The 22,409-nt window shown below is 37.9% G+C and overlaps 1 protein-coding gene across 2 annotated transcripts in view; it reads left to right on the top strand.

Moving 5' to 3' along the window:
* Positions 1 to 22,409, top strand: part of hiw (MYC binding protein highwire) — a 216,379-nt gene that overhangs the window by 173,143 nt on the left and 20,827 nt on the right. For both annotated transcript variants that reach the window (XM_074176913.1, XM_074176914.1), the window contains exons 33-43: positions 100 to 183; positions 246 to 457; positions 656 to 971; positions 1,091 to 1,412; positions 8,698 to 8,927; positions 12,376 to 12,582; positions 12,642 to 13,087; positions 16,319 to 16,487; positions 16,559 to 16,772; positions 17,236 to 17,410; positions 21,606 to 22,127. In XM_074176913.1, coding sequence (XP_074033014.1) covers positions 100 to 183; positions 246 to 457; positions 656 to 971; positions 1,091 to 1,412; positions 8,698 to 8,927; positions 12,376 to 12,582; positions 12,642 to 13,087; positions 16,319 to 16,487; positions 16,559 to 16,772; positions 17,236 to 17,410; positions 21,606 to 22,127 — 2,897 coding nt within the window. The remainder of the gene's footprint in view (positions 1 to 99; positions 184 to 245; positions 458 to 655; positions 972 to 1,090; positions 1,413 to 8,697; positions 8,928 to 12,375; positions 12,583 to 12,641; positions 13,088 to 16,318; positions 16,488 to 16,558; positions 16,773 to 17,235; positions 17,411 to 21,605; positions 22,128 to 22,409) is intronic.

Below are 22,409 nucleotides of genomic sequence, written 5' to 3'. Positions count from 1 at the left end.
ATAATTTTAAGCCATAGTTCCAATCCTCCAAACAGTAACCGCCTCCAAACTAATGTTTTCACTCCGCCTCTCCTCTATATGAAACTTTCTGCTTTTCAGACAGAACGGGTGTCCAGCAAGATAGCACCAGTAGCAGCGCCCAAGTGTTCGGATCTCCAAAGAGCATGGCGGTCTCGCCGTTAGGTACGGATGCATTCACGTTCCACAAGTTACCAGTCCTCTTGAAGCGCTTTTTTTATTTTCAGTGTGTGGAACTGGATTCGAATCATCGGCTGCAAGAAGAGGGTCGAATCAGTCGGACACTAGCGCGTTGGTAAGTAGCCTTACACGAGACACATCACAGTCACCCAGCCAAGCCACCCAACCGAGAGAAACTTCACCTTGCCCTAGCAGTAGTTCCTTCCACACGAGATCAGACTGTAGCCCACTTCATAGGCAATATTCCAAGGATTCCACTGTAAGGATTATTTGAGGCAGGCTTGTTCGTAGAGGAAGTGAACTATATGGGAGTGGGGGAGCGTTAAAAGAGTTGACATCAAAACATTTATTGATTTTCGAAGGGGTTGACCATAGTTGATAAAATCATAATAAGAAAAATTGTTCACTTCCCCTACCTCTATGAATCAAATCAATATTGTTTTTTACTTTCATGTAGGATTCGGAACAGAGTTCAAAAAAACTCACTCAAACCGGCACTCAGACCTCTCCAGAAAACAGCAACAATGTACCGATAAAAACCAACTTCTCTATAGGGGCGATGGGAAAAGAGGAAAAAGTCTCCCCGAAGATGGCACGTAAGGATCGAAATATCGCTAAGATTAGACCGAAGAGGGCCATTTCTCCCGCAAATTTGCAGCAGTTACCGGCCAGTACGAAAATCAGTTACGGTTCCGAGACTGTCAAGGAGGCAATGAGCCCATCGGTAGCCGAATCTCTTCGGGCTGTGTTTGCAGCCTTCTTATGGCATGAAGGTAAGTGAAAATACACAAAAATTAAATTACCTACTTGATACCATTGAGCCAAGCTGACCTTTTATCTCCAATATTCTCTAATCAGAATGTTACATAACTGCCTAATCAACCACTTTAAGGTATCGTCCACGACGCAATGGCGTGTGCATCGTTCTTGAAATTTCATCCAACACTTCCTAAGCAAGGCGCCCCCGTCGTCACCCGTCATCAAGAACCGCTTCTGGACAAGCGACACAGAGAGCTGAGTAAAGAAGAAAAAGCGCGGCAGCGACATTCAGTCGAGGTGAGCAACGCGGGGACTTACTTGCATATTCAGCCCTCCACCTTGGAATCGCTTACTAGATCTGCCGCTAACGCCAGTGCCAACAGAAACCGGAGGAAAATGAACGAGGGCGTTATAAAAGAAGAAGGAGAAAAGTTTTGTTCAACAGATAGTTACGGGTGAGTAAATTTGTAGATAAAAGTCAAGATTTTTTGTATGTGAGAGGTTAAAAAGTATTCGCCCGTTAACCAGTTGTCGTCCCCCTACGAACGATAATTTTCAAAACTAATGAGAATTGATGAGGTCTTATTTTTCAACTGGCGATTGTCATCACGGATCCGTTGATACACATTTATACAATAATTGCTCCCATGATTTACGCGTACTATACAAGTCAGTCTACAAAATGCTGAAAAATTCACCTCGGTTACTTTGGCAATAAAGTTCAGCAATATTTCGTATTCTATTCTCTTTCCCGAAACAGTGAAAAATGTATTTTGAAGGCATCATGAATATTTGAAATGACGGAAACTATAGAAAATAGTAAAAACTAAACGAAAAATCCGAGCAGGGGGCGGTATACTGTCTGTCTGTCTGTCTGTCTGATTTTAATCAGACAATCTGCCACCTTCATATTTTGTTATAGTGGTGACAACTGGAAATAAAAAAATATGTCAGAAATGAAATAAAAAAACCGGCCGTCGGGGGCGGTACAGATCCAGCAATTATTTTATTAGAGACTCTGCCACCTTCATATTTTGGTATAGTGTTAAGAAATAGAAATAAAGATCTATGTTAGAGGTGAAATCAAAAAACCGGCCGTCGGGGGCGGTACAGATCCAGTAATATTTTTATTAGAGACTCTGCCATCTTCATGTTTTGGTATAGTGTTAAGAAATGGAAATAAAGATATATGGCCGAGGTGAAATCAAAAAACCGGCCGTCGGGGGCGGTACAGGTCCAGCAATATTTTTATTAGATACTGTGCCACCTTCATATTTTGGTATAGTGCTAAGAAATGGAAATGAAGAAATATGTCAGGTCTGAAATCAAAAAACCAGCCGTCAGGGGCGGTACAGATCCAGCAATATTTTTATTAGAGACCCTGCCATCTTCATATTTTGGTATAGTGCTAAGAAATGGAAATGAAGAAATATGTCAGGTCTGAAATCAAAAAACCAGCCGTCAGGGGCGGTACAGATCCAGCAATATTTTTATTAGAGACCCTGCCACCTTCATATTTTGGTATAGTGTTAAGAAATGGAAATGAAGAAATATGTCAGCTGTGAAATCAAAAAACCGGCCGTCGGGGGCGGTACAGATCCAGCAATATTTTTATTAGAGACTCTGCCACTTTCATATTTTGGTATAGTGCTAAGAAATGGAAATGAAGAAATATGTCAGGTGTGAAATCAAAAAACCGGCCGTCAGGGGCGGTACAGATTCAGCAATATTTTTATTAGAGACCCTGCCATCTTCATATTTTGGTATAGTGTTAAGAAATGGAAATGAAGAAATATGTCAGGTGTGAAATCAAAAAACCGGCCGTCGGGGGCGGTACAGATCCAGCAATATTTTTATTAGAGACCCTGCCACCTTCATATTTTGGTATAGTGTTAAGAAATGGAAATGAAGAAATATATCAGGTGTGAAATCAAAAAACCGGCCGTCAGGGGCGGTACAGATCCAGCAATATTTTTATTAGACAATGTTCCTTCTTCATATTTTGGTATAGTGCTAAGAAATGGAAATGAAGAAATATGTCAGGTGTGAAATCAAAAAACCGCCAGATTTGACACCTTTGGAGTTTTTTATGGGGCTGTTTCAAGCGCAAAATTGTACGAAACTAAATCTGCTTCGATATTAGATATAGGCAGAGAATAATGAATATTTGTAGAAATATCGATGTTACAGTTTTAGAAAAAATTGGACGTGAAATATCGATTAGGCTGTTCTTATGTCAAAAAGTTCAAGACAACCGTTTCGAACATTTTCACAAGTGAAGTCAGCTTATTTCGTCAATTTATGAAGTTGAACATCGATGTATTCAAGTAATTATTAAATGTGCCGCCATTTTGTAGTAGGTAAAAATAGTGATAAATGATTCATTCAAAAAATAAAAGGAAAAAACTTTAAGGAAAAGCACTGTAGAATTCAGTACGCAGTGTCTCCTATTTATTATAAATTTGTATTATTTTACCAATAGGCTCCCGATTTGAATTTTATTCATATTAATTTTTTGATATTATATTGTGATATAGAGTTCAGTTTGTATTGATATTGATTTATTATGTTTTTTTTGATGAGTATGTCAAATGGCTTTAGATATAGATTTTTAAGATATTTTGTGTTTTGAGATTGTTTTGTTGTAAAATTTAGTTTGCGTTGACTTTGATTTATGATATAATTGCATTTTTCAGGATATGATTTACGTTTTGTTTTTTTTTTTTGAGATTTTAATAAGTAATATATTTCAGTTTGCATTGCCATTCATTGTTTATAATTTTGTATTTATTTTGCATGTGCCGGTTTTAATTTCCTATCTGCCATTTCTCTTTATACTTAATCAATAAACTACAACAAAATATGAAAGTGATTGGGGCTCTAACGAAAGTATTGCTGGATCTGTACCACCGCCGAAGAACGGTTTTTTGATTTCACCTCGGCCATATTTCTTTATGTCCAGCTGTGACTACTATACCAAAATATGGAGGTGGCAGGGTCTCTAATGAAAATATTGCTGGATCTGTACCGCTCACGACGGCCGGTTTTTTTATTTCACGTCGGCCATATATCTTTATTTCCATTTCTTAACACCATACCAAAATATGAAGGTGGCAGGTTCTCTAATAAAAATATTGCTGGACCTGTACCGCCCCCGACGGCCGGTTTTTTGATTTCACCTCGGCCATATATCTTTATTTCCATTTCTTAATACTATACCAAAACATGAAGGTGGCAGAGTCTCTAATAAAAATATTGCTGGACCTGTACCGCCCCCGACGGCCGGTTTTTTGATTTCACCTCGGCCATATATCTTTATTTCCATTTCTTAACACTATACCAAAACATGAAGATGGCAGAGTCTCTAATAAAAATATTGCTGGACCTGTACCGCCCCCGACGGCCGGTTTTTTGATTTCACGTCGGCCATATATCTTTATTTCCATTTCTTAACACTATACCAAAACATGAAGATGGCAGAGTCTCTAATAAAAATATTGCTGGATCTGTACCGCTCACGACGGCCGGTTTTTTGATTTCACTTCGGCCATATTTCTTTATGTCCAGCTGTGACTACTATACCAAAATATGGAGGTGGCAGGGTCTCTAATGAAAATATTGCTGGATCTGTACCGCTCACGACGGCCGGTTTTTTTATTTCACCTCGGCCATATATCTTTATTTCCATTTCTTAACACCATACCAAAATATGAAGGTAGCAGGTTCTCTAATAAAAATATTGCTGGACCTGTACCGCCCCCGACGGCCGGTTTTTTGATTTCACCTCGGCCATATATCTTTATTTCCATTTCTTAATACTATACCAAAACATGAAGGTGGCAGAGTCTCTAATAAAAATATTGCTGGACCTGTACCGCCCCCGACGGCCGGTTTTTTGATTTCACCTCGGCCATATATCTTTATTTCCATTTCTTAACACTATACCAAAACATGAAGATGGCAGAGTCTCTAATAAAAATATTACTGGATCTGTACCGCCCCCGACGGCCGGTTTTTTTATTTCATTTCTGACATATTTTTTTATTTCCAGTTGTCACCACTATAACAAAATATGAAGGTGGCAGATTGTCTGATTAAAATCAGACAGACAAACAGTATACCGCCCCCTGCTCGGATTTTTCGTTTAGTTTTCACTATTTTCTATAGTTTCCGTCATTTCAAATATTCATGATGCCTTCAAAATACATTTTTCACTGTTTCGGGAAAGAGAATAGAATACGAAATATTGCTGAACTTTATTGCCAAAGTAACCGAGGTGAAAAATTCTCCGATAGTATAGTTGTGATGTCACTCTTTCTCGTTTCAGTTCATATCTCTAGGAAACATCTTCCGAGAAGCTATCCATACCTTTGCTGTTATTTGCATTTTGTCTAAGCAGTACCGAATTGGCAACAACATTTGGAGTGTAACTTTGAGTTTTTGTCCATTTTCTCATGAATATAAGTGTGGAGAATTCATACCGGTATTTGTTTCTAATTTCAGTCACATAAATAGAAACCACTCAGAAATAATCATTGGTGAACTTATATTCTGGCGCCCAACGTGGGGCACCAATATAAAATTTATTTTCGTTAGAAGTGGTTTTAAATAGTTTATAAATGGGAATAGAGATAATCCTGATTGAAGGTACTGAAGAAAAGTAATCCAGTGGAATGTAAGCGTTCATCGAATTGGCAACTTCAATCTCTCTTAACCCTCAACTGGAAACACGTGAAAGTAGTGCCCTATGAGTAACACACGTCTGACAGACGCAACCCAGGAAAATTGGTTATTTTAGGGTATCTTTAAGAAGATTAAGTGTCTATAAACAGTTTTATTCATTTACTACAATTAATATGATATTTTAAGAATTACTTGTAATATTGTTTACACACAAAAATCTGATAACCTAATAATAAAAAATATACAGAGGTAAAAATATAGTTCTTAAAATATTAGTCATACATTTGGTTCATTTCTTTAAAAAAACATCAAAAAAATTGAATAAAATTTAAAAGTTAAAAACTATAAACATCGAAGGTAAAAAACAAAGTAATAAAAGTTAAAATATATAGGTATAATAATTATTTGTAAAAATGCAAAAGTAATAATTAAAATAGAAAAAAAAATAACTTGAGGCTGTGAACCTTACTTTGCTCACATTATGGGGATTACTCTTTAGCTTCTTTTACAATTTACTTATTTTAATATTTTAATCAAATAAAAAGTTGAATTTAATCGGTAAACAAAAGGCACAACACACTTGGTGCACATTCGTTGCGAACTTTTTTTGAACACTCTAGGCAAACTGGGTTTTCACACTTGATGCACTTATACGCGGTTTGCCTTCTTTTTTCGTATGAGCAGTACCTACAAGTTTTCTTTTTGGGAAGCCTATCCGTTATTTCCCTCGTTCCGGCTGGCGCTTGGTCTTCAACGCCCAGAATTTCTTTAACAATTTTCGTTAGGCAATCTGGAAGGTTCGGAATTGTGAGTCTTCGTTCAAGTTGCTTCTTGATCAATACATTCGCGAGGTTGTGAATAAAATCAAACCTCTTGATCACGGGCGTGTCATCGTAGCTTGCGTATATAATTCCTGCGTTGACGAGGCTCACTGCGATCATATTATAAAATATAGTTAGAGGCCAACGTCTGGAACGCCTATTTGGCGAGTAATTCGCAATTATTTTATCCAAGTTATCCACACCAGATTTCGTGGAATTATAAAAGCTTATTATTTCCGGCTTATTGTTACTGGTGTCGGTGTACTTTGATCTATGCATGGATGATGTCAGGATGACAGCTTTGTTGGGCTTCGGAACGTATGAAAGTAGTGTAGCCTCTTCTGAAAACCCGTATAAGCTGGATCCTACTTGTCGCTTCTTGTCTGCCTTAAATTCCGGTGGAATTTCTTTTTTGTTGGATCTCAATGTACCAACGTATGTTAATTCCATTTTTCCAGTTCTCTTATAACCTCTAACGAGGAGAACCAATTGTCCGCAGTTACGTTTCGTCTCGATTTCGCGATCGGTTTGCAAAGCCGAATGACACTTTGAGTCGGTTTTGCAAGTTATCTTTCTTCTGGAGACAAAGTTTGTCCGTCACTGTCTTTGCCCATGTATAGGTACGCATTATAAAGGTAAGATGTATGGGCGTCAGTTAGGCACATAATTTTCAAACCATATTTAGCCGGTTTGTTTGGCATGTATATGCGGAACTGACATCTTCCTCGAAATGGGACAAGCATTTCATCGATGGTGGTTCCCTATTTCAAATGCTTTCTGGCAGTTGTCTATAAATTTATAGAACAAAGAAGAAATGGGAGCAGCGGGATCAGTCTTGCTTCGTTCTTTTCTTGATGTTTCATCATCGAATCGTAGTGCCAGAAGAAGTGTAAGACACTTCTTGAGCGACATAACTCCTCGAAAAATTGGACGACCTGAAGGCCCAGTTGAGAAAAGCGAAGAAAGGTCTTCCTTCCCAGATTTAAATATTGCGCACAACATCATTAGTCCAATGAGAGCTTAGATTTCAATCACAGTGTCTTTATAGTTCGGGATTGTTTCTCCTTTATTTTCTCCAGCATTTTTCCCAACTTTTTATTAGTCCAAATGACCACTTCATTGATCATATCTTCATCGAACAAAAGTCGCCAAACTTCTTCAATTTCAGGATTTTCGCCAAGGGATTTTGAACTTGGTCTCAAAGCTGGAAGTTTCATTTTCATCAAATTTCGTACGGGAGTTTTTGTTGATTTTGGTTCTTCGGAACTCCAGATGTAACATCTTTTTTAAAAATAATTTGGTTCTTCTTCGACATCTTCAGATTCCTCTTCATCGTCAATCAGATTCTCATCCCTGCATTTTTTTCTTTTCCTAGTCACCCTTCTTGCAGGTGGGGATTGAACATTAACCTCTGAAATTTCATTGACTTCTTATAAAACTTCTCTTTCGTCTTCGTCTGAAATTTGTGGATCGTCTTCGGTGTCACTTTCATGTTCAGAGACTTCTATATGATCGTCTACTCTAAAAGAATCATCAGAACCAGTCTTCGTCACTTGGTGCTTCTTCCTCTTGTGGCAGGAGGACCATTGCTATAATTTTCTTTGTTCTAGCAGAAAACATTGCTGAAACACAGTAGACAAAAAACAACAATACTAAGATAGATCTGAAGAAAAAGTTTATAAATTTTACAATATAAAATTATAATACAAAATATGAATTATCAACACTAAATGGGTTAAAATATTTTTCAAATATAAAAAACAGAAGTGCAGGATTGAAATTGTAAATATAAAGTGCAAGAATGGAAGAAAAAACTAAAATACCAAGTCTAGCAATGATTCCAATATAGTATTTCGAGAATCTAAAACAAATAATATAACGTTATTGGTAACACACGTCTCAAAAACGTGTATAAATATCGCGACTACTAGTAACATACGTCTCTGAGACGAACACAACTAAGTACATTACAAGTAACATGCATCTCACAGACGTAGTGGTTTTTAGTAAATTTGTCATAAAAATTACAAAAAAAATTGCACTTACCTCAAACAACTTGAGTCCTTGTTGCCGGTAAACACACAAGGTATACACTGAAGGAGAGGTTGCACTTGCAGCGCTAAGTCGACCTGTGGCAAATTTTGTAACTAGCCGCGTCTCTCAGACGTATGTTACCAGTTGAGGGTTAAATAGTGTGCACAACATTTCGATTCAACAAATTTATCCTCTGTTGCAGATATCAAACGATATCGGTGCTACCGCCAGCATTGAAATCTCTAGTATATTTGTGGGAAGAGTTGACAGCGAACTGCTTGCAAGCTGTTTCTCAGCAAATGACTGCAAACAGTCCAGTTCATGCTAAAACCAAGAAAAGTGACAAGAACGATAGTAGAGAAAAAAACACTCACCTTGAGAGGGAAAGTAGGAAATGCAGAAAGAAAAAAAATCCTCCTAGAAATTACTTGGGTGAGTTTTGTTTCAACTGTTAACATCTGCTTCTCTAGTGGAATATTCACGAATTATTTATATACTTCTATTGTAGGACAGTTATCATAATAAAAATTGGTGGTAGTCATATATACAGCGTGACTCACGGTCGATGGTAGGTTAGACGTTTCTGGAAAACGCAAAGCATGATTTTTCTGAAAATTTCACCTCTCACATTTCCTTACCTGTTCTATCGATCTAAAATATTTTCAGCATTGCGGCGTTGCCACTTCTATCAAAAAGTCCTAGCAATTCTATTTTTTTAAAAGGAACGCCCCCGTATATTAATACATTTTTGGAATCGCTCTAGTATTCTAATACTCTTTTATTAATAATGTCCTATACCTATCTCTATCTGTTTTCGAGATAAAAAATAAATTGTGCTAAATATGGTCCAAAACATAGCCATAATTGAAATTAAGTACATCAGTACTCACAATTCATGAAAAGTTGATATTTTGATGACACCAAGGAATCGACTCCATATCATACAGAGCGTGCTAAAATTACTATTATTTCCATTGTGCATATAAGTAGTCGAAAGTTCATTTTTTCAAATGAAACCGCCTGTAATTACTCGATAAATTGAAAGATGGTGAAAAATGCTTCAAGATGATATACATGTCCCTATACCTAAATCGTCAAGTTTTATTAATAAAGCCGTTTTTGTGGAAAAATTGTTATTCACGTTTTACCTACAAATGTTGAAAGTGGCATTTTATTTTGTTAGTGGGGATTATTACAAAACGAGCGTCACCAAGTGGAGCAAACTCACGAGCAAAATAAAATCACTTTTAACGAATGTATCATACAAATTTTTTTGTATAACGTTACTGCTGATATTAAAAAAATTATAGGGTCCATGGGATTTGAACACACGATCTTTGGATTACAAGGCATATGTTACAACTACATACGCCAACTCACGTTATTTTAAGGAGGATTATTGGTTAGTCATGAAGGACTTTACAGTTGGACTGAATACTACTTCGTCATCGTCAGTAACTTCACAGGGATTTAATATTACCATGCACGAACTGCATGTGTGAACTTTTATAAATGATTTTTTGGTAGGTGTTCTGATTGAAGTGTTTCTATCAAAGAGATTTTCAATAACAGTTGTACAAAAAATAATTTTTAAAGAATTTGATTTCTAGGTAGCTGTGGAAATATCAAGCTTATGACAGTTTAGTGACTTTTATAAGTAATTCATAAATGGTTATTGACGGTGATTCAAAAAATCGCCAAAAATGAATGCAAATATTGATTATTCAAACGAAGTTCTTATGAAATTATTTATTATACACGGACAGTGTGATCAAATCATTGCCAGAATTTGAAGAAAATTCAACCAAATGTATCCTAAATTAACACCAATGAACGAGAGGAAGTTTGTAAGACTACAAAATAATTTCCTTAACTACGGCTCCATGTTAAAAGCGCCTTCAACATTACCAAAACCTGTTACTTCAAATGAGGACAATACTGTTAACGTTTTGGCATATTTTTATGTATATTCAGAAGCTTCCATTCGCAGTGCAGAAAAAGATTTAGGTGTATCGCATGCTTCAGTACAACGAATTTTGAAAAATCACGGAATGCATCCGTATAAATTTACCAAAGTTCAAGCTCTAAAAGCAGAAGACTTCGAACGAAGAATGTATTTTTGTGAATCCCTTTTGATTCATACACAGGAAGATCGGGAATTTTTGTCAAAAATAATGTGGAGCGACAAATCAAATTTTACCAGGGATGGTATTTTCAATAAAAGGAATAAACATTTTTGGGCTGATCATAATCCTCATGTTACAAAAGAAATGGGTTTTCAAGAAAAATTTGACCTGAATGTTTTCTGTATTCTGAAGAACAATAAAATTAGCTTTTTTTATTTATGAACACACTGAATGCAGAGATATATCTCCAAATATTAAGGACGTGGGATTGGCCACCGAGATCACTCGATCTCACCCCACTTGACTTTTTTATGGGGTGTTTTAAAAGAAAGGGTATACAGTGCTCCAGTCCTTACTAAAGAAGAATTGCGACGGCGAATATTGCGGAGTATTGAAGATCTGGATCCCCAGGAAATTGAAAAAGCAACCACAAGTCGCGTACAAAAAAACATTTTACAGTCTTTAGAATGTAATGGACAACATTTTCAGCATTTATTGTGAAAATGTGATATTTTGTTTATAATTTTGTTATTTTGAATCATCCTATTCTGTTATTGTCTGTACTTTCACATGTTTTAGCCCACAAAATCTTACTTTTTACCTAGAAATGACTGATTTTTGAGCCATAGTTAAGGAAATTATTTTGTAACCTTACAAACTTCCTCTCGTTCATTGGTGTTAATTCAGGATACATTTGGTTGAATTTTTTACACGTTCTGACAATGATTTGATCACTTTGTTCATGTGTATAATAAATAATTTCATAAGAACTTCGTTTGAATAATCGATATTTGCATTCATTTTGGAAGATGATTCGAAACACCGTCGATAACTCTTTGTAAATTACTTATAAAAGTAACCGAACTGCTATAAGCTTGATAATTCCACTGCTACCTAAATCCAAATTCTAAAAAAAAATTATGTTTCTAGAAGAAGCGACTTTATTAAGAAAACTTGACGATTTAGGTATAGGAACATGTATATCATCTTGAAGCATTTTTCACCATCTTTCAATTTACCGAGTAATATACGGGGGGTTTCATTTGAAAAAATGGACTTTTGACTACTTTTATGCACAATGGAAATTTTAGCATGCCCTGTATGATATGGAGTCGATTTCTTGGTGTTATTTGAATATTTCGAGTTTGTCCAAACTATCATCAAAATATCAACTTTTCATGAATTGAGAGTACTGATGTACTTAATTTCAATTAAGGCTATGTTTTGGACCATATTTAGCACAATTTATTTTTTATCTCGAAAACAGATAGAGATAGGTATAAGACATTATTCACAAAAAAGTATTAAAATATCAGAGCGGTTCCAAAAATGTATTAATATACGGGGTGTTCCATTTAAAAAAATAAAGTTGGTAGGACTTTTTGATGGAAGTGGCAACGCCGCAATGCTGAAAATGTTTTAGATCGATTGAACAGGTAAGGAAATGTGAGAGGTGAAATTATCAGAAAAATTATGCTTTGCGTTTTCCAGAAACGTCTAACCTACCATCGACCGTGAGTCACGTTGTATATATTTCACTTTTGGTTTTTACAAACAAAAATTTTGTAGGATGTATATCAATGTTCAATCATAATGTCAACTTTTTCCACTTCAGATCTTTTATGAAAGTTGTTTCACATTTATTCAATATTTGATTTGAAGTTGTTTTGGGTGAATATTCAAACTGGTTTTATGAGTCTTACATATATAAACATGTGATATTCAGGTATTTAACACAACCGAATTTTTTCCAGAGAATTTAGGCAGTTTGCCCAATTGCCTACAGTCTTCCGGTGTAGACACTCTCTGCGAACTGTGCGGCGACAATTTTCCTCACCCAGTAACCTATCACATGCACCAATCTCATCCAGGCTGCGGCCAACATGCCGGAGGTAAGGGGTATAATTCCGGAGGAAGCTATTGTCTAGGATGGGCCGGAAATTGCGGAGATGGTGGAACCCGTAAGTAGAAATCCAAATCATTTTCTTGAACCAAATTCAATTGAAATTTGTTTCGTTAGCTGGCAGTTCTTGGTATTTGCTCTGCGAAAATTGTCGTGAGAAGTACTTGAAATTGAGTAAAGGCGGAAAACCGTCGAACATTCGACACAAGACGGCTGTCAGCAGAAGACTCGCAACCGTGAATACGTTATCGTCACCATCTGCGGGACTAGAACCTCACGTGATAATGAAGAATAACGCGATGTTCTTGTTGGATCTAGCCAGCTCTGCCGAACCTACTATATCTCACCAGAGGACATCATCAGCCAGCATAATGCCGTCGGTTTCCGAAAACATATCCCCTCCCGATTGCATCAGCCCATTCGGACCTCCTCCTTCTTTTCAGTGCCTGCAGTCTCTGGGGGCTAATCAGGCTATAGATGAGCCTACATTTTACAATGAGATTCTGAGAAAACGCGACTTTCCAGAGAATTTTCGTCCGGGTACGTCGTCATCTGGACAGAGAGTAAGTATTTGATTTTTTTTCTAGGACCCTAATATGCCACAAATTATCTTTTAGTTTGTGACTCATTACTTTCTCTTCAAATCGTATCTAAGCAATAATTTCATTTCAATAAATAGATACAGTAGTGACGACTATCAGCACCTCCGGGGGTCGACTCAATAACCAACAAGTTGTTGAAGAGGCTCCCGGACAACTGCGTCGAATACCTTTTGCATATTATAAACTGTTCGCTGACCCTCAGACACTTCCCCAGAAGGTGGAAGCATGCGATCGTCGTCATGATCCCAAAACAGGGTCAGAACCGGCTGTTCCCACAGAACTATCGCCCGATCAGTCTGGCTGAAAGACTTGTTCTCCAAAGGCTCGACGAAGAAGTTGAGGATTGAAATGTTCTGCCTGATGAACAATCTGGCTTCAGGAGAGAACACTCCACTGAGTTACAGACTGTAAAGCTAGTCGAAAACACCATCCAGGAGTTGAATAATAACAAAAAAGTGCACATTGTACTGTTAGACATCTCGAAGGCCTTTGACCGTGTATGGCACGAAGGCTTTCTGCAGAAAATTAATCGCGTTCGACCTGCCTTGGGGCCTGATTCGGTGGTTTGGGTCTTTCCTGAAAGACAGAACATTTCAGGTTAGAGTAGAGGGCTCTCTGTCTGATAACAGAGATATCCTCGCCACAAGGGGCCGTGCTCTCTCCGACGTTGTATTCACTTTACACCAGCGACTTTCCGAGGCCTGAGCGTGTGAAGATATCCCTATACGCCGATGACACGGCTCTCCTCTCGTCTTCCATGTGTCGAGAGCTCGGCGTCGTCTATATGCAACGTGCATTGGACGACCTCGAGCGCTGGTACCTCGATTGGAAGATCCGAGTGAATCCGAACAAGACTCAGGCGATAACCATGGGAAGATTACTATCTTCTCTGGCCAGAAAAGTGAGAATCTCTGGAAGGAAGATTGACTGGCAAGCGCGGGTAAAGTACCTCGGCCTTCTAATAGACCGTAGGCTCACTTGGAACCCGCACATTATGTGCGTTAAGTCAAAGATCGAGGGTCGGATAACAAGTCTGTACCCTCTGATCAACAGAAAATCTGAAATGAGTTTGAAGAACAAGATTACCATCTACAAGCCTGCCATCATGTATGCTTCAGGCGTCTGGGGATAAACGGCGAAATATAATATCTCCATTCTGAAGGTATTGCAAAGTAAGCTAATGAGGATGATTGTGAATGCTCCTTGGTTCGTGCGGAATGAAGCCATCCGCAGAGATTTGCAGCCGTTTTCCATTCGGCAGTCCATTCAGTCGAGGAATTGGCGAGTTTTTGATAGTGCGGAAACTCACGATAATCCATTAGTTAGGGAAGCTATATATTATGCTGTAGACGACCCCTCCCGATATAGAAGGCCCCGACACTCTGTCGAATGAGGCTCTCACGTCCCCCGTTAAAGGACGAATAGATTTTTCATCCATCCCACCCCAGCCAGGTAGGGGTATCCCGTGAAGGGCGGTACTGATGTCTGAGGAGTTCTTACCGCTATATCTCCTCAGTCGTGAACCCATTTGTCCTTCTTCGACAAAGATCAGCTAAAAGGGCAAGGGAGTTGGGCTCCAACCTGAACGAACTCAAGACGACGTGCAGGACTATCAGCCCAAAAAGGCGGCCGCTTTTGGCGGGAACTTATGAATAATATGGCGCTGTTATCCCACGTTACTTCGTCACCTTCGGAAGATGGTATAAGGATAGCAGCAGTGTTGTTATATAAATTTTCCAGAGTATACACATCCGATACCAAAAATAGTGCACTTTTCTATGGTTGCGTGCACTTATACAATTTAACTAAGATTTTGAATTTTGCGTATGCATATCGCTCTCTTCAGATAGCAACGCATGCGCAGACGTCTGTGGAAATATCTCTTTTGAGCACGAATGCAATTATTGAAGATTTACGTATATTTCAAACCACACACATGCAAAGTGTTAGTTATTAGTGAAGAAAATCATTTATCACTGGATATGAAATAGGAAAAGTATCCATTCTATTCCTGCCAGAGTGTAGCTTTTATTAATTATATCAGGATTGTGTATCAAATTTTTGAAATAACTCGGTGACGTGTAGCAGTGAACTGAAAGACTCCTCAATAACCATCCTGGTTAGCAGGCTCTGCCTCCACTAATAAGAGATAGATTCTTGACTTGATATTAAGATCAGTATTGGCTGTTGGATTTCCGAATTTGCTAGATGTCCCACTAAAAACTTCATAGGAAAATAAGGACAAAAAACTCAAGAAAAAAACGTTTAACCACTAGACCAACGATCTATTGAATGTGGTAGGCAATGTGAAGGTTTCCATGTTCTTGAGAGAGTGGTCAACAATAAATTTCACTAGTTCGGACTTCCATTGTCTAATATATAAAATGATTTGAAATCTCTGAAACAATTTAAAAAAAAGAAGAATTAAAAATTATTGTTTCAGGGATTTCAAATCATTTTATATATTAGACAATGGAAGTCCGAACTAGTGAAATTCATCATGAAACATTGTCAATCACCTTTGAACAACAAGTTTGGGGTGGGATATTTGGAACAAGACCAATTTTATATTCATTTCATATAATATAATAACTATTTAATTCGTATTGTTAGGCTTTTTAATTGTGTATAAGTTAGTGTATATTTCAATATCTTTCTCTTTAAGGCAGGGGTCTCCAAACTACGGCCCGCCGACCAAATCCGGCCCGCCAGTGTCATCAATCCGGCCCGCGACAGCCAATGATTTACTGTCATCAATTTGGCCCGCGACAGCCAATGATTACCTAATTGTTGTTACTATTGCTGTGATAAGTTGAAGAAGAAAACACAGAATGATAATTACTCGTTAAGTGTCACAATACACAATAATAATTGAAATGCAAAAAAAGCGTAAGTTTGCTTAGGTCACGCACTTTGCGACTATCCTAGGCTAGAAATATAGTTAAGGGAGGAAATTGGCTCTTGGAACAAACTGAAAAAATCATTATGACCCGAAGGCTTCAAAGTTTGGAGACCCCTGCTTTAAGGTATAGTGGGTATTCTCTATATTTCAAGTTTCCAAGTCTTTTATGAAATCTAAAGACTAGCTCGAATATAGGGCATTCGTTTCTCATCATTTCAATGTCATGGAGCGAAAAATTATTCTATTTTTGAACAGATGATCGGAATTTAATTGAAACAAATTTTTTTCAGCCACTTTCCGAAGTTTCCATTTCAGATGATTCGGATAGTAGCAAAGGACTTAGATTTCATCGATCGGTATCCATGGGGACTAATGGAATTCCGTGGTCTAAATCCGGTTATGACGGTAGAATAATCATGATGAGGAAGAGGAATAACAGCAGCTGTGAAATAGCCAGTGGTAATATTAAGAAAACTTCATTTCACTTTTAGATCTTGTTGAACGATTTTCAAATCTTACTTACTTTGCAGAGGGAGGTTCTTCTCTATTGTGCAATCCATCCAATGCCCTCCAGAAATTGATACCCAAGAGAGATAATCCGTCTTCCGTCATTGTCCATGTTCATGATACAAGTAATGACGATAATAACGAAGGCTTGGCTTTGCTACAGCGACCGGTTTTGCAGTTTTTGCTGCAGCAGCACGATTTGGAGTCCTTGCAACTTTCTATGAAACAAGCATTGCGGTGAGTAATATATTTTTGATGGGAAAAAGGTTTTTGAATTTCTACTGCCCCACCTTGATGAAATTCAATTTGAATCTATCATTATTTTATAAGGAATAAGAAATCATTTTTGAGCGGAATACATTTGATTATTCAAATTCATTTATTTTTATTTTTGCTACAGTTCATTACTACGAGGTCTAAGAAGGGCTACACGTTTTCCTGAAAATTTAATCCACTAAATTTCAAGTTTGGAGTCCTAATTCGATATGAAGTCGTTTAAAAAAATTTCTGCTTTACGCTTTTGTACATTACACATAGTACATATTTAGTTTTTTTTATTCAAAGGAAATTTTTCAAATAGAGCTCCAGATAAAGGAATATCTCTAGAGATAGATAAATAAATAAGATCGAGTAAAATATTTATGAAAATCCTGGCAATACATTACATTAATTTATTTCTGAAAGATATTTCTTTTTCAAGGAAAGCAATGTGTAGAGTATATGCAATGCAAGCTCTGAACTGGTTGCTGAGGTCCGTTACACAGCCTATTTGCTTGCACGACTTGTTGTGGTGGTTTGTTACGTCTTTAACCCCAATTGAAATGGAGAATGAACCAGAGGAAGACAACAGATTACCAAAGAGAGACGATGAACTGGTGAGTAAAATGTATCAGATGCAACATGTTATGACGGGCCCCCCAAAATTTAAAATCATTCATGTTGTATTTTGTAGAATGTAAACTCTCACTGTCAGAAAGTAACTGCGTCAAAGCTATTGTCCGGGTTTATTGGCCGCGATCTTCAGGCTTTTATGCATTGTGTTTTGCCTAAAACTGCGGTTGACATTATTGAAGAAGATAAGGATGTATGCAGTACTGTTATTCCCGTCACTGCACGTACTACACTGCTCAGGGAACAGGTCTGTCACCAAGACAGCACTTGAAACGGTCCGTCTTCGGAGCGTCTTTCTGACGGAAGTGTCCGGCTGGGCATGGATTTGTGACAGAGCTTCGGTCTCAAGGCTGCTTGCCGCTCATTGACCAGATCGCCGAAGGGTCTAAAACCCAGGATCTTATGGGATTCCAGTATAAGATTACCCGAGAATTTCTGCCTCTCTATCTCTCGTGGAAACCACGGTGAAAGCAAAGGTTCGATTTAACGGGAAGTTCCCTAGCCACTAACTAAACTAAAGGCGCCTCAGGGGTATGACTGGCCACCACGATGGCACAAGGCCGGATCAGAAGGTTGCCTACGAGTCCCTGAATCTACTCGACACACTCCGCGACTCGACCTACCTAGCCACCTAGCCCTATGGTGGGAACTATCCCCGGAAGCACACTCACATTTAAAGCCCCCAGCTACTAGTGAAGTGGCACAGCCCACGTAGGCTGCCCCGTAAGTGGGCTAGGTCGGCGTACCTTCAGATGTCCTGGGTGGAGCAAATACGTCGAAGGAGTCCGGCTAGTGGGTCCATCATTGTGGCCGGAACCGTAGTAGACGAATTCTTTTCGGGGTAGTCCTGATAAGGACAACCAAGTGGCCAGTAGCCACACGTCGTCGGTTGTGGGGAAGCTGCAGAGCTCTGTTGAAACACACCGGGCCTCAACAAAGACCGTTTGATCCTTGAGCAAGGCAGCTGGAGCTATACAGCAGTTCAATAAGAATGCGAAGTACTAGCGATCTGAAAAAAGTCATTCAAATCTTTTAAAAAATCTAGAGGGAATTAGAGGTGTGTTGAATGAACTTTGTAACTCTCATATATTTTGCAAATTGAACAACATGCATTTGAAATAAACATGTTCGGTAAATAAGGTCGTTTTTCAGTGATCGTGCTTGGGGGCATTCAGACCAGTGGCGTAGCGTGGGTATTGGCTGCCCGGGGCGGAAGACTATTTTGCCGCCCTCTTAATTATGTATTTTAATTCAATGTATACTATACATTATATAAATTAATTCTAGAGAACTTTTCGGTAAGAATAGTCATCATTATACAGGTCGCATTATACAGGTTAGATTAAAAAAAAGTTTATTTGTTTTACAATCACGTTTATTGATACAAAAATTCTTACTTCAACTAGTGATATAACAGGTACATAGGTATTATTCAATCGACATAATTGAATAATTAGCAAATTGAATATAAAACGAAAATCAATTTTTAAGTAGAACTAGGATGATACTATCAATTAATATTTATATCTTTTTGAAAAATAATATAAGTAGGTGCTTGTGAGAGTTAAAAACAAAACCTCCGCTTCAATTAAAAATTTATACGTCTACTTTTTTTGAGAGCAAAGTCTTTTATTGCACCATCAATGTCTATAGCATCACACACCTCTTGTTCAATAGGAAAGATAGCCAAATGTGTTGGTCTTAGAGTACTCATTGTCGACCTTAAATCATTTTTAATTAATTTCAATTTCGAAAAACTTCTCTCACAGCTGGCATTGCTTATGGCAACTGTAAAAAATATTCGCAGCATGATTAAAATATTGGGCAGCTTATAATTTACAATAAACTTCAATAATTCAAGTGAGTCTGCATTAATTTATTTATTTTCGTTGCCTGTAGCAGTTAGGAAAAGTCCACAGTCGAAGTTGTTCCAGATTGAAATCCTCCTCGTCAATTTCAATAGATGCGTCGTCTAGATTACATTTAGTCCTGTCTGAATTGTCAAAGCATCACGTACTTTCTTGAAGTGACGTAATATACAATATATATGTAATAGAAGTAATTCTCGCAGATTATAAGTCGTAAACAATCCAAACACAAAATAAAATACGGGAAATCTCCGCAAGTCAGTATAGACGGTGTTACCATTCGCTACAAAAAGATCATTCAAAGAAAGGGGATTCCCCGAATTCGTCACGGAACAAGTAATGAAAAATTCCGTGCTCTTTTCAATCGGTACGAATTCATAGTTGCGTGAAAATATGAAATGGTTCAAATATTTACAAAATATATTTTATTATTTACTGTGAAATTTTGCCGCCCCTAAAAAGTGCCGCCCGGGACGGGCCGCCCTCTTCGCCCCCACTACGCTACGCCAGTGATTGAGACTCATCTGAATGTTGGCATGTTCGTTGCGAATTGCAAATCGCAAAATAACAATCGAAGTAAGCGAATATTCTGTTTGTCAACTGTTATTTTGTATTGATCTTAAAAAAATGTCTCTAAACTCAAAAGGTGTTTTGCGATGGTTTGAGATGAAGAATGGATACTGTCTGGGGTCTTATTTTCAAATCAGGTGTACTCTCATACCGAGAGAAAAGTCGGATATTTTTTTGTGTTTTGGAAGTAAAGAGCATTCAAAAGTGAGTTTCGATGTGAAAGTTCACCTCAATTGAAAATAAAGTCCCAATCGATCACAAGATAAATGATATAGCATATCTGTAGGAGGTATGCGTTCTGTAATAACACTATAACACCCCAAGATTCAAAACAATATTTCAAATTGAGAGCAAGTTAAGATTTGATGTATATAGTACTTTTATTTGTAAATTAAAACCTAACCGTTTTAGAAAGCTCAATTCATGTTGATACTTTGTTTGTGTCGATCCAAAGAAAACTAAATTTGTTATTTTTCCCCCAAAAAAAATAACCGCAATGTTACATTAGATCCTATGCAATATGAAGAGTTGACAAATGAAAGCGACTGTTCTGTTGAAAATATGGTTGTTTAAATTTATGGTAAATTGAAATGGATTGTTTATACCAGCGGTGCCCAACCTTTTTTCACTGCCGTACCCCTTGAGATAAATTTATTTGAAATTGTTCCCCCAAGAAAAAAAATTGCAAGAACAATAATCATGGAAAGTAAATAGTTTTTTTTTATCTTTTATTTGACAATAAAGTTATTGTTCCAAAATTAGGCCTATATATGTTTCTAGTAAACTTAGTAAATTCTAAATACCAACTGTAAAAAAAATAATAGCAAAGTAAATACAATGTTTCTTATCACGGAAACATACTATAATTAGCAAATAAGTTTATTGAAAAAAAAAAAAGAAATCAAAATTATTCTTGAAACAAGTCAAAACTGTTTTAGTGTGACTCTTGGGCCTGTTTTGTTGCACATAATATTTTGAAATCAATATCAAAGGTTGATAAATACACTCTTAAATCAGGACTTGCATTTAGCTTACTCCTATACTTATTCTTAATAAAAGCATAGGAAGAGAACGATCTCTCAACTAGTTCTGTGTTTGTAAAAGGAAGTAAAACCAGAAGGGCTTTTGTGGTTAAGGGTCCATATTCATCCCTAATGTACACCCAGAATTGTCCAAGGGGTTTCTTCTTGAACTCAGACTTCAAGGAGGAGTCACTTGAAAGTTCTAGGAGCTTTTCCATCTCATCAACGGTCAATGTAGCAGTCTTGACGTTTTCTTCATTGAAAGGATCTGCAATCCAGTTCTCTCCGTCACCTCGTTTAGGAAAATACTTTCTAAAAGAGCCCTTCAGGTTTGTCAAATGTGTCACTATTTGATGTTTCACTTTGTCAGATATGGGCAGATTATTGTCACTCAAGAAATCATGAAGCGTGGCAAAAACTTCAGTACTGTACTGTACTTTTCAACCACCACGTACGTAACGTACGACAAACACATAAAAACACATAAAGTCCGCCATTACCAAATATTTTGGGCGTACCCCCAACCAGGTCGTTCCGTACCCCCAAGGGGTACGCGTACCCCAGGTTGGGAACCGCTGGTTTATACTGATACAGTCATCAAAACAGTTTCAAAAATATCTATATAGTCTTATAAATTTTATTGTGAAATGAGAAATGAACTCACTTCTTTTTGAATTCTTTTTTTGGTATTCCTTAAAATGTTTTTTGATACTTTTCAGGATTTGAACGTTTGCGAACATCCCCTCTCTGACATCACAATAGCCGGAGAAGCCGTCCACCCTCTGCCGAGCACCTTTCACTCTCTCCTCCAAACCATCGCCGACCTGATGGTCCTCCTGCCCATGGGCTCGGCCCTCCAACAGATCGCCATCCGTTGCTGGGGTATACGTTTCACCTCGTCCGATCACTCGTTCCTGCACCGGTCGCAAGTCTTCAGCAACATCAGCAAAATCCTGTCGAGGAGCGAGGAAATGGAGGATTTCACCGTTTCGATGCACGAGAGCGCTCTGAATCAGATCACCGCCACCGTCGAATGCCTGAAGGACTTGACTTCGACACTCGAAATCAAAGCTTCGAGTCGTCAGGCTATGGTAGGGAGCTTGACGGACAATTCGACCGAAACTTTCTGGGAATCCGGCGATGAGGATAGGAATAAGACGAAGAGCGTGACTATGATTTGTCCGCAAGGGCATCATCCTGTTTTGATTTGTATACACATCGATAATTGCAGAGATCTAGGGGTGAGAGATGATAACGATAGATATACAAAAACGAAGGTTGTTTCAAAATTTTTGTTCGTTTCGGTGTCACGCGTTTTTGTAACTCCATATATCAATAACTATTTATTCTACTGTGTCGTGGTGTATACTGATCGATAGAACATTTTGTACTCTATGCATTGACTTCAGTGATCCAGGATGAGGATTTGAGGACCTTGGTGGAGACTGAGCCATCACAAACGGTGGGTGGGATGGCGGAAGAACTGGGCGTCAGCTGCCATGCGGTCTTTGATGGCTTAAAAC

The sequence above is a fragment of the Leptinotarsa decemlineata genome, unplaced genomic scaffold (assembly GCF_025532065.1).
Source record: "Leptinotarsa decemlineata unplaced genomic scaffold, Ldec_3_MD MMD2_tig00002082_RagTag_RagTag, whole genome shotgun sequence".
In the NCBI taxonomy this organism is placed as follows: domain Eukaryota; kingdom Metazoa; phylum Arthropoda; class Insecta; order Coleoptera; family Chrysomelidae; genus Leptinotarsa; species Leptinotarsa decemlineata.
Note: the sequence above shows the minus strand (reverse complement) of the source record. Positions and strands in the feature narration are given on the sequence as shown.